This window comes from Amia ocellicauda, chromosome 9 (assembly GCF_036373705.1).
Source record: "Amia ocellicauda isolate fAmiCal2 chromosome 9, fAmiCal2.hap1, whole genome shotgun sequence".
NCBI lineage: Eukaryota > Metazoa > Chordata > Actinopteri > Amiiformes > Amiidae > Amia > Amia ocellicauda.
The window spans coordinates 29,638,317-29,654,156 of NC_089858.1; the positions used below are offsets into that span (position 1 = coordinate 29,638,317).

The 15,840-nt window shown below is 39.7% G+C and overlaps 1 protein-coding gene across 1 annotated transcript in view; it reads right to left on the minus strand.

Moving 5' to 3' along the window:
• Positions 1-15,840, minus strand: part of lrp3 (low density lipoprotein receptor-related protein 3) — a 53,531-nt gene that overhangs the window by 14,736 nt on the left and 22,955 nt on the right. Inside the window, exon 4 of the mRNA XM_066714025.1 lies at positions 1,936-2,141. Coding sequence (XP_066570122.1) covers positions 1,936-2,141 — 206 coding nt within the window. The remainder of the gene's footprint in view (positions 1-1,935; positions 2,142-15,840) is intronic.

The window sequence follows — 15,840 nt, forward strand, 5'->3', positions numbered from 1 at the left end:
TATCCCCCAGCTGTATTTTTTAACCATTTTTGTAACATTTAAGCAAAACTCCCTGGGAATTGCACTGCATTTATTTTGCCATTGTTAGATAGTTATCTGTGATTAAATGAAGAAAAGAGACACAGTGTAATCAGGTGAGTAACACCTTAGAAGTCAGATCTTAAACACCAACTAAAACAATAGCTTTGACCTCTTGTGTTGTAATTCCATGCATTATGTGGAACACATAGGGGGTTGGAAGGAGAGAACTCAATCTTTGATAACCAGGCAGGTGATGTTTTGGATTTTGATATTGTTTTTGCACTCGGTCAGACACTTAATGAGTTTCGCTCACCCTGGGCTCTGTCTAAATGGAGCTGTAGAGAGAGATGATCTAAAAGACAGGGCTAGAGGTTTACATGGAAAACTGAAGGCCAAAAGCTGGGCTATCAAAAGGTCATCAATCCTGTATCGATCTCCGCTTTACAGCTAACATCATCAATCTGTACTGGACTCTCATTGCCACCTCCTGGAGGTACGAGCAGCCGGCTGATCAGAAACCCTGCTCTGACAGGAGGAATACATTGATATAGAGCAACAGTTGTTACTTCTCTAATGAGATGAACATGTGAGTTATAACATACCAAGGTAGGGTTGATGCACTCCATGGAAGCAAGGATTTAAAACTGCTATATCCATGGGGAAAATCTATACAGTATTGTATTTAAAATCAGTAGGAGCATTTGCTGGAGAATTGAAAAGCAATTTAAAATTGTTTTATAGACAGAATTAACCCCACAATGCTGATCTTCAGAAAGTTGTGTTTTACGTCCTCAGGCTATTACACTTTCTTTAACAATTGCAAATACCGCACATTAGTTTGCATGGTGCAGATTGTCCGGACAAATGATTTTTGAAATAACACAAAAACATTGTTCCAGACATTGCATATCAAATAATGCCTGTAAAAGATCTTTGAATAAAGCCTTGGTATAATAAATGTCTAAATCACTAAAAGTTGAATAATTGGTGAATGGAGATTACATTGATGATGTTGGTTGTTCGGTTGCTTAATTTACCTGTATCCAAGTAATTATCATTCCTGTTCATGGAGAATTACATCCCTGCAGGGTTTACAGGCAACACAAGACTTGGAAACAGTGGCAAAGTCAATAACCTTTTTAATGAAGTTGTAAATCGCTCAGGTAGAATGAAAACCAGAAGTCTCTCCAGGACCAGGGCCTGTATTTATTACACTGTGTATATGAACACTGAAACAGAACTCTAATTCATCAAAGAAGAGCAAGAAGGAGTTTAGACCTGCTGACATTCTAGACACTGTGTACGATTGTTTCTTTGTGTTCAAATGATGAAAGGAATCAAACTCCTTTAATATGGTTAAAGAAAGACTACCATTACAATGTGAAACAGCTAAGCTGACAGCACAAATAAATTACAATGCAACCAACTGTGCCTGAAATGCCCCATTTGTCATGTAGAATTATTGAATAAATAATTCTACAGGACAAATCATTTAATAAATACATAATTTTACATGAAATCCAATCATAAACAGATCCTTATTTTACTAAGAGGTGACTGTAAAGTTGAAATATACAGTTTCAATGTATTACTTTTTATACCATTATTATATAAGCTTTGTATCTGTGTGTTTCTATGTGAATGACCTCATGCAAATAAGTCTGGAAATATTGGGACTATAAACAACATGCCTTAAGCAAGTCAGATAAATATGGGATTAATCATGGTGAGCCAATTTGCAAGTTTGGGAAACCAAATTTATTTACCTACGACTGATAAGTATAGGCGCAGGAGTGGTATCACTAACAGACTGCGGCCAATCAGGCCCCAGCTGTAGCAGACCTATTCTAGGAATGGTTAATAAATCTAATCCAGGCACCAGGGATCTGTGATACGGAGAGTGTGGCTACTCACCACGGATGAAGGAGAGGCGGAAGCCCTGGGCCTGTCCGGAGGTGCTGCGGTCCGAGTGGAAAAACAGCCACACGTGGTTGCGTGTGGAGATGAAGGGCTGGGGGATGAGGGAGCCACACACGCGGTACTCGTCTCTCCAGGTGGGGCCCATCAGCAGCCAGTCGCTCGCACACTGCAGCGACTCCTCCAGGTCAAAGTTCCGGAAACTGCCGGGCAAAACAAAGCAAGAGGGAGCCATCACAATATATGTAAGGACAGTTTGGGATTTGTGAGCTAGTTTTTTTGGTTGGTTGTTTTTGAAATTAAATTAACATATGGTAACAGGGGACACTGTAAATCCAGTGCCATTTTAGGATTTCACAGATCTCATATTGGTGCTTACAGGGCAATGTTACCCCCATTCAGGGCCACAGTGCAACCCAAACCTAAATGTTAATGTTGGAAAGCAGTGACTGACACAGAGGACTACTGCAGGGTCAACAAGGAAACAAAGACCCAACCGCACCAACACGTGTTCCCAAGTACATTTAGATAGACAAGAGGAAACACCTCTTTATGTAAAGAGTTGTGGGTGCCTGGAACAAGCTTCCTAGCCAAGTTGATTCCATGGGATCCTTCAAAGAAGCAGGTGGCCAAGATCTTGTTGGTTACCTTTCTTATGATATAAATGATGCATGCAGATTAATTTTGGAGGCTTTTTTCAGTAACATCTTTTTACTGACACAATATAATCTGGAATAAAAATATAAAAGTTTACCTAGGAATCACAGGTATTTAAAAATGTATTTGAAACTTTGTTGGTGTGAATGAATTTCACTTTGGCACTAGGATGCAACAGACGTGAGAATTCAGGTGTACTACGCAAAACTGGAGTGAAAACAGGGCAAACTATGGATGGCACAAATGTTTAACTCTCTTTAACTTTGAACTCTCAAAAATACAGTATTTTATTTAGGTGCTTTAAATGTTCCATACATCAACTCTGCACCAAATATGAAAAGAAAACACATCACCAACCCAAGTATATGGAGATCGGTTAAGGTAACCGTTCAGAGGAAGAAAATCTGGATGTGGATCTTTAATGAGCTTTTTTTACACCGATTGTGTCTATCCCTTGTCCTGGAGAGCCATAGTGTCTTCCGATTATTGTTTTAAGCAAGTGCTTAACTTAATTGATTCAATCGCTAGGCCTAATTGGTCAAAATTAACAAGGATTCAAGCTATTTAATGACTGAGAGATCTATCTATCTAAATAGTGTGGCTCTCCAGGAACCAGGCCTGACACCACTGTTTTAGACTGTGGCACCATTGACTTCAAGATCAGTGATAATGGGGACATATTAAAATGACTGATTACAGTGAGTGATATTAATACCTATAAGAGAGATCTTTCTTAAGCAGTTTTTGAATTCAATTTAAGCCTTGTGGTTATGATATGAAAGTCCCTCAGGAAGCTCCCAAGATGTGTTAGTGGTGCAGTATTACGGCATACCGAAGAGTTAATCTCCCTCCCCCTCCGTGGCAAACCCCCACCCCCAACAACCCCGTGTCCCACAGCCTCACAGCTCCGTTTTATCACACTACAGATCTTCCCCCGGGGCTATTTGACTAGCTACAGTTATGCAGGAGCTGAAAGGCAGTGACAATCACGCCTGCTAGGTACGCAATGTGAAAAGGTGCCGGCACCTCATAACACCAGCCCAGCTTACATCAGTGACAGAAGCCACTTAGTAGAGTTCTCCCCATGACAGAGCACTTCATCATTGGCAACACCACCGTCAGCCTTCCTCCTGAAACAGGCCCCGCTTTTGGAGTCTGTGACACTTTCCCAGCCAGCACTTGATTATTCATTTCAATCTTTTAACGACTGCCCGTGAATATATTGCCATAGACTTTTGCACCTCCAATTATTTTTCCCCCCTTGGGAATGGCCTACTACTCAACCCATCCTACTGCTATGACTGCAACAGCTTCCCAGGTTTTACTGCATCGACTGAAATAACTTTCTGCACTTCTGGCTGCTCTGTCATGGCACAAAGGTGGGGGTTTGGTTCTTCACTTGACAAAAGCAAAACAAAACAAAAAAGGAATGAAAAAAAAGTGTTGAAGCAATAAACAGGAATAATTCTGTCTTCTACAATCAGGCCGTATCTTTGCTACAGGGAGGGTGAAGTCTACATGAATCTGCCACAATGTTCTGAACAGTTTGTGTCCCTCAATTCATTGATGTGATTTTCCCCAAGTCTTTAAAACGTTAGAGAGCAGAATAAATTAACCTACTGGAAGGCTAAACAGTAAGATTGTATGCCACTACTAGAACAATCAAACATCTTCACAGAAAAAAACAAAAACCTGGCCCAATTTGTTTGAAGTACATTTTACATAATGAAATATGCTTTTTCATCTGGTTAATAGTGTTAAAAAGGAGAAAAACTGATGTCAATTATTGGCACTACAAAATACGTATTCTTAAGATACTGGAGTGTATATTATACTCTCCAAAGAAGTATTAGTAATATGAGTAAAACATTATAATATGTACATGAAGATGGCATGGGTTGATGACACATTCGACATGTATTAGTGTAATTTCTATAATAGTCATAAACATTTATTGTTACATGATACGGAAGAGTTTAATAAGCACCAACTATAAATGCATAAAGATATTTTATTTGGTCATATAATGAAAGAAACATGAATCCAAGAGGGAGAAAAAGCAATCAGTCTTAAACTTCCAGGAAGAGATTTATTTTTCATAGAAGGCTACAGTGTTTTGTTAAATATGAGGTGAAACAAAGCATTTTAATTGAGTCTGAAACACTCGGTGTTACCTCTATGAAAACGAGCCTAACAAGCCTTCAGAGTAAAAAAATTAATAAAAAAGAAAGAAAAGTCAGAGTGGTTTTCTTTTCTCCGCAACAGAAAAACGTGTTGCAACGTGTACACACCTGGGAAGTGATTGTCTAAAGTTTAAAGAAGCCAAGTGCTTGTGTAACAACTGGAGAGAAATAAACAAATAAAAGGAATTGATGCCCTTCCAAGTATAAAAGGAACTGTGGTTCACTATGTGCCAGTGATAAAATGCTGATAACGAAGGCTTAATATCTTTCAAGGTGAGCAACACATATTGGGTACCTACACCCTACCCTACCCAATTGTGTTACACTGCAACCCTTCTATATCTATAGTTCTATATCTGTTTTATGTTCTGTATGTTAACTCTTTTTTTCTCGCCATTGCCCTCTGACAATTTATTTTATTTACTACATTAATTTATTGCCATGTGCCAACTGTGGGCCAATATAATTGATACAATCTCATTACCGCATTGCAGCTCCCCAGTCAGGCAGTTTAAACTAAAAGTACTGGAACGTTTGAGAGATAATTCCATTCAGATGATCAAATTCCTTTGAATACATTTCCAAATCTGTCTAAATCTGGGTCATATGGAGTTTATGGAGAAGTTGATATTATTTTTAGTTTTTGTTTCATGATTAGTATAGAACACACAAAAGTTGGTTGTTAACTGCTGGCACTCATAAAATCAGGAATTTTTGTTATCAGCTAAGACATGCAAGAAATGCTATTTCACAATGAGAGCAACCTCTATATGTAGTGAAACATTTCTCCAGTTGGTGATTGAAAAACTGGGAAGAAAGGGTTATGGGTGTCTAACACAAAATGTTTGACAATTATACTTTATGTTTATGTTTACATTCCATTATAATTACTTATTCCATAAAAGAGGAATAAAATATAACTTCTCTCTGTAATCACCAGTTTTGCTGAACTGTAAGTAAATGTTGTGCAGTATGTAAATATAGTATATTTTCTTTCAGAATGGAAAGTCTATAAGAAAATGGCATGCAGTTTTTGATCTTACTTAGTAGATAATGAGATTATATTATGGGCATTACTGGTGTCTCTATACATTATCCCCTTGTATCTGAGAGAGAAAGATTAAACCAGGAGTGTTCTTTATAGCTGAGGTGTGGTTGTGATGTAACTCAGGGAGACTAACATCTTAGACAGCACTTACATTGCTATTTTAAGATAAATGCATGAGATTAGAAAAAAAAGACGTAAAGAACATCTATATTTTACCTCTACAACAGGAAGGGCTTTGTAAGCAACACCCAGTGTAGTTTTACACTCTGTAAGCCTAACTACTTCAATATAAATGACTGGATACTTCACTATACACTGCAAAGACGCCACACAAGCTGACATCTTTATAGAAACAATCTCAAAAGCCTACATCATTTTTTTTTAAGATCAAATAAGATTAAAAAAAAAAAAACTCTGCAAAAACACTCCAAATGCAATTCAAGCTGTTAAATAAAGTGCATTTTGAAAATGGGTCAGGAGAACTGCATTAAATCAGTTGGCTCCTAGTTTTCCCCACTGTTAAGTGTTTCCTGAATTAGGTTTCAGCATTGATCAGGGACTTTATATAAATATATATATATATATAAAGGAAAATAAAAGTGGCTGAGGCATCTTCTATGTGCATTTTGACATCTGAAATGAACGCTGTCAACAAGCTGTTCACATGAATCTGGAAGGAAGCCATCACCGTGTACACTTCAACACTCCCTCTTCTTGACACCTTCTCTTTCGACTTGATTAACAAGCACAATCAGAGAGAAGCAGCTACACAGAACATGGCAGAGAATATAACTGTATAACCTACCACACAGTAAAATAATTAGTGTCAATATGGTTATAGCCAGTATACATCTTCTACAGTTAGATACTAGAACTACATCTGAACTTCAGCTGATAAAGCGCTAGCCTAAAATTCCTAATTGAAAAAAAAAACTATGTTAATTGCCTAAAGATGAAGCGTTTATGTCCTACATTGATTGTAGAAGACAGCTCACTGTTTTCAATGAGCAGCTCTTGTTTCGAAACTCCAGTGCAATTGTGGAAACTGCTTTCTTTGAGCATGCAATACAGATAGCTTCCTTACGGGCCCGTGGGCTCTGTCAGCGCTGTTCAGTCCAGTGAGCTCCATATGTTGCCGGCACTCATTAAAATTCTGGAGGGTCCGGCACAAAGCAGAAACTCAGATCAGTCCCTTCCAATCTCAGGGCCTCTCACTCTGTTACAGAGGAGATTAGGAGCAAAGCTGACTGCTAGGCCGCCGCTTCATCTGCCCCTGGGACATTATTTCTTCTTTTTTGTTTTGTTCCACTCGGCTGGACTGCATATGAATTTATAAGGCGCAACTAAAAGGTCAACAAAGCAAAGCAGGATAGAAAAAAAAAGAAAAGGAGCTGAGTAAGAAATCCATTGCGTGGCCGTAGCCGAAGCCTGTATTGCACAGTATCGATTGGCCATCCCATTCTCTGAGCTACTTAGTAATGATCGCAATGCATTTCCGGGGTGTAATATTATAGATCCCCCCTAATTAATGTGCTGGGATTATGCCATCAGGGACGTCATGCTTTCTGGCACTGCGAAGCCTGTCTCTGCTGTTCCTGTTTAACTCCTGGTTACTGAACTCACTAGCTCTTAACGTCCCGGTGCAGTTTTATTTCTGTAGACTAGCATTAAAAAAAAAGAAAAAAAGAAAGGCTAAGAGATCTGTCAGTGCAATGAAAGGGCCATTGACGTTGAGGTGTAATTGCCTGCACTATATATGTGCTAAGTGGTTTGAAGGCATTTGCGGAAGCAGGTTAAGGCCGTAGTCATTTTGAAGGTTAATGTCCTAATCAGGAAGGGCAGTTTTCCAATGGCATGCCCAGAATTCCCGTCACACCAAGCAGATTGGCAACAATCTTACAAAAACCTTATAGATCAGCACCTTGATAATAATGCAGAGTTGCGTGCAGAGCAGGGTGCTGGAGCACGAAAGGTATTTTCGAAATGCACAGGCCCCATGTAATAGTTTGGTGCTGCTGGGTTTCACAGGAGTGCTCTCAGAGAAGAAGTGCTTGACTGTAATTCGGGAACTCGAGTGCTGTGGCTCTGTGTGGGAAGACTTCTATAACTTATGCCTCGGTTCCAGTGGCTTAAGCGTCCGTGCCATGCCATGTCATGCGTGTCCCAGAGCTTTTTTGTAAAACCAGGCCATTGTAGCAAGTCCGTCCCTGTTGTGGGAGGAGCAGAGAGATTGTGGGTTTGGTTTGTTTCGTTTTAAAAACAAAGACAGAAAACACCGAGCGCGATAGAGCCTGATGCGGAAAGGACTTTTGTGTCTATTTTATTCTTTATGCTTTACATGATTGGAGACAGTGTAATAAATACACATTTCTGTTAAGAGATATTAGGAAGAGCTAAACGTGTATAGACAACATTATATTCAGAAAAGCACTACATTACCCTATGAAAACGTTTCCATGTGCAACAATAAAATAATTGCTATTGCAACACATTGCTTCACAAAAACATAGTTTAAAACTTAATGAACCACACATCTAATGCTGGTCCATGAGATCTGTAATACAGCAGGTATTCTGGGTCCTGTACACCTATTCCATGGAACTTGGCAAATATCAATTTTCACAAGAAATGTTTTCAAAGCATTACAAAGTGCAATACATACAATAAAAACACTAATAAATACTCCATGAATGGCAAATCAGATTTTTAAGGTTTTTTTTTTCAGGTTAATTCTGTGTTAATTTCCTGTGTAACTTTAAGCCCATTTAAGGTCAAATATTAAGTTAATGTAAATTGTCTATACAGTTTACACAGACCACAAAAGATGGATTACATTTAATGTAACAAAAAATTATATTTTGCAGAGGATTCAAATATTTGTAATATATTTCAAATTTCAATAAAATTTCAAATTATTTCAAATAAAATTGTTATATAGAACATGTACTAGAAAGATGTATTAATTAGAAAAAAATTAGAAAAAAAGCACACCTCTTCCAGGGATCTTGTACTAGAGTGAGAAATAATGCATGTCAAACATTAATGTAGCCTATTGTGTGCCGCAAACAAAATGAAAACACAATGAAACCATAAGTACCAATCATTAGAATGAACACAGTAAATAAAATACATTGTTGTAATAATAACAGAAGAGTGAGATAAGATTAGATTAATGTACCAATAAATTAAACTTAAAATAATAATTAATGACTGATTAATTGTATAATATCATTAACAAAAATAATGGAAAATGTTTTAATTCATGTCCCAGGTCAGTTGAGATTTATTTATGACTGCTTGATTACCATTGCACAATCCCAGATGACGAAATATTTAAAATCAGCACTGTTCTCAGTTACACTTCCCTATATAAACAGCAGCAGCTGTCTGCACACAGCACACAACACCACTGTTCTTCACTGACTGCACGACCTGCGCCTGTGTAAGAGGGACCCACAGTTTACTTAATTTAGAAACCGTGACTTGACAAAAGAAGCACCATGTTTGACCAGAAGCTTTGTCTTGATGCTCTCTCTGCTCTCATCGGGGTGCCGGTGAAGTCATATGAGCAATATAAATCCTGTCATCCAGACTGTATGGTGGCAGATCATGAAATGCTGGACATCAAGGCTCTGCACAAATTCTGCTTGCTCAGCAATGAAGATGGAGAAACGGCACCATTTCGCTGCCAGAATGGTGCCGTCTGCTTTCGTGATTTCCGTGGGAGGAAACAACATGTTCCGCTGCTCAAGAAAACCACGGTCGAACTGTTGATGCCAAAGCTGCAAGCATTGTTTAGTCTTCCCTCTGACAATGTGCAAGTGCTGTCCAGCAGGACAAAGCAGCAGGTAAATAACATCAACCATACTGATGGACCCTACTACATTGTTGGGAAAGAGATGTATGTTGATTTTAGCACATTTCTGGATCCACCACATGACTATGATCTCACCCACATTGATGACAAGGTAAAAACATTTTACCACGGTGGGGAGGTGTACTGACCACCCTGTGGTTGGTAGCGATATGCAGTCAAAGTTCTGGGAAAATATGAGGATGGCAATACCTGGCTGGGTGTTGGAGAACCTAAGTATCGCTTTGACTCAGCTTGTGGAGAATGGCCTGTATCCTACCACGGCACAAGTGAAAAAGATTCGGAGGGGATTATATCTGAGGAGTACAGACCAGGACGAAGAGCAGTGCATGGAAGAGGAGTCTACTCCTCACCAGATATAAGAGTGGCCACTGGATATGCCAAGAGCTTCAAACAAAATGGAAAGACCTACAAGATTATTCTGCAGAACAGAGTGAACCCCAAGACAAGGAAAATCATTCTTGCCAGGGAGGCCCATGATGTTGGTGACTACTGGCTGATACCAGAGGGAAATGTTATGAGAAAGTCCATTCGCCCTTATGGTATGCTTTTAAAAGAAGTGAGCTAAAAAAAAAAAAAATGTTTATACAATGTTGCATCATTCTTGTGGAGAGTAGATGGCTTCGCAAATAGAAAGCAGAAATTGTTTCCACAATCATTTCAACAGAAATACATTTTCAACAGTATCCATAATTATCTATATTAATTTTCCTTTACATTATTGCATTTTTCATGAATCTTTGTCAGCTGAATTAATCATGTGTACTGAATATACTAATAATTAATACATTACTAATGAAATGCATTGTTTAAACTTCTTTATTCTCTCCTGTAGACTGAACATAATGCTAAATTAATTCTTACACACACAAAATAAAAAATGTTTAAAACTGATTATTTGCTTTTACTGTGTTTGTACTAGCATTTCCTCTCAAAGTTGTTATTTTTATTTATTTTTTAATTGGGGGAAAATCCATTTACCATGAAAATAAAGCTGTTTAATGGAAAAAATATTTTTACCCCTAATTCCAGAAGAGAATGTTTAAAAGAAGAAAATAATGTTTGTTTTATCTGCATTGCCATTAGAGAGTAAATAAATCTGGAATACACTCTTTAATAACATATATCATCCAGTTGTTGGCCTACTGATATGGTCTTGGTTAAACGTAATTTGGTTTGCTCAGCAACTTGTCCATTATCAAGATGGGTAAATTCACATCAGCCATCCAGAATCTACTTTCAATTGTGTTTACAGAATGCAGTGGGAAAAAATTGAGGGGCTAGCCAGGTGTATTTATGAATCCTAGAAAATACATTTAATGATTGAAGCTGATCTTCCTCTTTGTACACCTTATGCATATGCATTAATTATACCGCCTTGGAGTGCAAAAGCGAAACAAACTCGTTAACAGGACGTTGCAGCAACCAGAGAAGAGAAAGGGGTGCTAACATTTGAAACACGTCAGCAGCATTCAGAAAATGGCATTGCTGCAACCAGGAGGAGAGAAAGGGGGCGGTAACTTTGAAAAAACGTCAGCAACCATTGGAGAGAAAGGGGTGGTAACATTTGAAAAATGTCAACGGCATTCAAAAAAACACCGACACATCCCAGAGAAAACAGCAGCAATATTTAGAAAACACGTGGCGGAAATAATAATAATAATAATAATAATAATAATAATAATAATAATAATAATACACACTTATTTATTTAAGAGTATTATTAAGCTAATAGCCCATTACCAGGATACAGCTCTGCAATTAAATACATCAGTAACTAGGGCTACCATATGGCTCCAGATAATTGTATAGGGACACTTTGAGACAGAACAGGATTTCCAAATTCCACCTAAACTGAAAAGTACACTCACCTAAAGGATTATTAGGAACACCATACTAATACTGTGTTTGACCCCCTTTCGCCTTCAGAACTGCCTTAATTCTACGTGGCATTGATTCAACAAGGTGCTGAAAGCATTCTTTAGAAATGTTGGCCCATATTGATAGGATAGCATCTTGCAGTTGATGGAGATTTGTGGGATGCACATCCAGGGCACGAAGCTCCCGTTCCACCACATCCCAAAGATGCTCTATTGGGTTGAGATCTGGTGACTGTGGGGGCCAGTTTAGTACAGTGAACTCATTGTCATGTTCAAGAAACCAATTTGAAATGATTCGACCTTTGTGACATGGTGCATTATCCTGCTGGAAGTAGCCATCAGAGGATGGGTACATGGTGGTCATAAAGGGATGGACATGGTCAGAAACAATGCTCAGGTAGGCCGTGGCATTTAAACGATGCCCAATTGGCACTAAGGGGCCTAAAGTGTGCCAAGAAAACATCCCCCACACCATTACACCACCACCACCAGCCTGCACAGTGGTAACAAGGCATGATGGATCCATGTTCTCATTCTGTTTACGCCAAATTCTGACTCTACCATCTGAATGTCTCAACAGAAATCGAGACTCATCAGACCAGGCAACATTTTTCCAGTCTTCAACTGTCCAATTTTGGTCAGCTTGTGCAAATTGTAGCCTCTTTTTCCTATTTGTAGTGGAGATGAGTGGTACCCGGTGGGGTCTTCTGCTGTTGTAGCCCATCCGCCTCAAGGTTGTACGTGTTGTGGCTTCACAAATGCTTTGCTGCATACCTCGGTTGTAACGAGTGCTTATTTCAGTCAAAGTTGCTCTTCTATCAGCTTGAATCAGTCGGCCCATTCTCCTCTGACCTCTAGCATCAACAAGGCATTTTCGCCCAAAGGACTGCCGTTTTTCCCTTTTCACACCATTCTTTGTAAACCCTAGAAATGGTTGTGCATGAAAATCCCAGTAACTGAGCAGATTGTGAAATACTCAGACCGGCCCGTCTGGCACCAACAACCATGCCACGCTCAAAATTGCTTAAATCACCACATTCAGTTTGGAGTTCAGGAGATTGTCTTGACCAGGCCCACACCCCTAAATGCATTGAAGCAACTGCCATGTGATTGGTTGGTTAGATAATTGCATTAATGAGAAATTGAACAGGTGTTCCTAATAATCCTTTAGGTGAGTGTATATTTACCTATAACTTGCATTAGCTAAACCTTTGCTTAGATTAATCCTGTGGGGGAATTGCTACAGAATACAGGGATGTTGCTTTGATCGTATTTACATAGTGAACAAAATATAAAGTAAACAGCAACCGGTTGCATTTAATTCTTAGTATAATACAAATAATTGCTGTTGATGGTAATAGCACTATATAGCATTATTCATTTTAGTTAAATGGTTAATTTACACATTAATGTAGTTCAATTTAGTCCCAATCCCAAAATATGTCTTTGCCCGCCATAGAATCCTATTTCCGCCTGAGCTATTTCCGCCACAGGACCCTATTTCCACCAGGCGTTTTTTTCTAAATGTTCATCAGCACAACCCTATACTGTAGCCATTGCATGCAGTCCCTGCCTACCTTCGACTCTTAACAAAATCATTCACAAAGAATTAGTCTCCTTAATTACTCAACTGAAAACTACAACTTGCGCACTAGACCCTATACCCACTAAATTGCTAAAACAATCACTTTCATATATTTTTCACCTAATACACAATATTATTAATGCCTCTTTATTCTTAGGATCTGTTCCCGAATCATTTAAAATAGCTGTAATTAAACCACTTCTTAAGAAATCTTACAAACCTTCCCTTCCTTTCTAATGTTGTAGAGAAAGTAGTTGCACAAACCCTGTGCAATCCATGCATACGCAGCAATACGTAGACATTGTACAGTCTGAATATGGCAAGCCAAACTGTCAATTATAGAGATATGTCAAAATACAATTCAAGATATCTTAAATTGAATTGCAGATATCTCAAACTAACTCTATTTCAAGATATCTCAAATTGAATTATCTGAAATAGGACAGGAAGTCAATTTGAGATATCTCGAATTGACTTCCTGTGAAGATGCTGTATGTTTTGTATGAACTTCCTGTCTATTTTAAGATATCTGAAATAGAACAGGAAGTCAGTTTTAAATATTTCAAATGTAATTCGAGATCTCTCAAATTGACTACTTTTCCTATTTCATATATCTCGAATTGCCTTTCAGAACGTCCTGTCATATAGCTGTTTGCGTAATCAGTTTTGGAAATATTTTTTGCTGTTTTTGCTTGTAAAAATTTAAATAGACTATTGTGTTTTAATGCGCTATTTAAATATATATGAAGTTAATGGCAATTGTCTTCTGCTATATAATGAGTTAGACATAGGGAACTAAGTTATTGTACTGAAGTTGTCAGGTGGCACTCCTAATCCCTACATATCATGGTGTAATACAGTAAAAGAAAATATTTGTAATTTGTATTTTTTTTTTTTCTAATTTGTACTGAATTATTTTGGTACTCATTTTACATTTTTTTATTTCATCTTTTTTCAAAATTCAGTCAGAAAGTTGTGTAAAAATAGAGAGCAGAGGGAAGAACAATAGGTTGCATATGCAACCGTGGTTATCTGAGAAAAGAAGCACTGTCTATCAAAGCTGCCATTGGCCCTTGTGCCCGTCACTCAAACAGGACCCTTCTGCTTCCTGCCTGTATAAAAGGTGACGTCTGCACAAGGACTTCCTCTTTTTGCCGGGAGCTAGAACTCCCGCGCGACCTTGCAACCCTTGGGCAGAGCTTCTTCTCTCAGATAACCACAGTTGCATACGCAACCTATCGTTATCTTTCGAGTCAGAAGCACTGCCCAAAGGGGAGGGGTTACAGTGTAACCAAACTGTCGCAAGGGAGGAGGCAGCGAGCTGGTAAGAGAGCCTCCCCCGAGGCTTACCTACTAGGAACCATACCAACTCTATGATAAACCCACAGGGGCCCCTTGGGGCCACATCTGGGCTGCCCAGACGCGAAGGCCGCAGTCACCCTGCACTGGGAAGAAATAAGCAATGGCGTATCCACGGCAACAAGAACCTTGTGCCTACCGGGAAGCCTAGTAATAGCAGCCTCCTGCTCTAGTGGGGCCAATACCAAGACCACACCATATAAGCACAGGGCGCAGTCTCGCACCGTGTGGTCAACATACAGTGGTCTAACCAGATTAGATAGCCACTGCTGGATAGTTCAATTATTAATAATGGAACTATATACACAGTGGACCAACAAGAACCAACTCAAGTGCCTTCCGCTGGACACAGCAGCAGTGGCCTCCAGCACATCTATCATAGCTAGGGCGGAGCCACAGACTGCTGGCAAAGGAACTATATACATAGCGAGGCACGTGTGCCCTCGCTAACAACAGGAGCAGTCACAGTCCGGTAGGAAGGGATAAAGGTTCTGCGTTGCTTTTCCCAAGCACGCTCAACAGGGGCAGACAGGGATAGAAAAACCAGGAGCCAGTGTCTGATAGGCTGCTGAGGCTGAACTGAAGCCAACACCAGATTCCTAATAGAAGGAACCGGGCCCGTCACGTCCAGCCTGTAGAACCGAACAAAGGTGTGCGGCGAGACCCAACTCACAGCCGCACAGATGTCTACCAGTGGGGCGCCTTGAAAAAGGGTCCAAGATGTGGCTACACCTCGAGTCGAGTGGGCCACCAGGTGTTCAGGCACCAGGGCTCCAGTTGACTCGTAAGCCGTGGTAATGGTGTCCACAATCCAGTGCGAGAGGCACTGTTTTGAAAGCGCCTGGCCCCATGTCTGTTTTCTGTAAGACACAAACAATTGTGTCCGAATGTCCTTGGTGCGCTCCAAATAGCACCTGAGAGCCCGCACCGGGCACAACAGGTGTAGCCTAGGTGTAGAGGAGGATGTAAAGCCATCAACTCAATAGGCCTGTTGATATGGAAAGGAGACAGCACTTTCGGGAGGAACACAGGATTAGGCCGAAGCGTAACCCTGGAACCATCTCCAATGCACGCAGGGTGAATGGACAGGGCGTGTAACTCGCTCATGCATTTTGCTGATGTGATTGCCAACAAAAATGCCATCTTCAGTGACGCTAATCTTAAGTCAACTAACTGCAAGGGCTCAAATGGGGCCTTGGAAAGTGTCCATACCATGCCATGCCGTGCCATGCCGTGCCATGCCGTGCCGGACGTGTCCCAGAGCTTTCTGTAAAACCAGGCCGTTGTAGCAAGTCTGTCCCTGTTGTGGGAGGAGC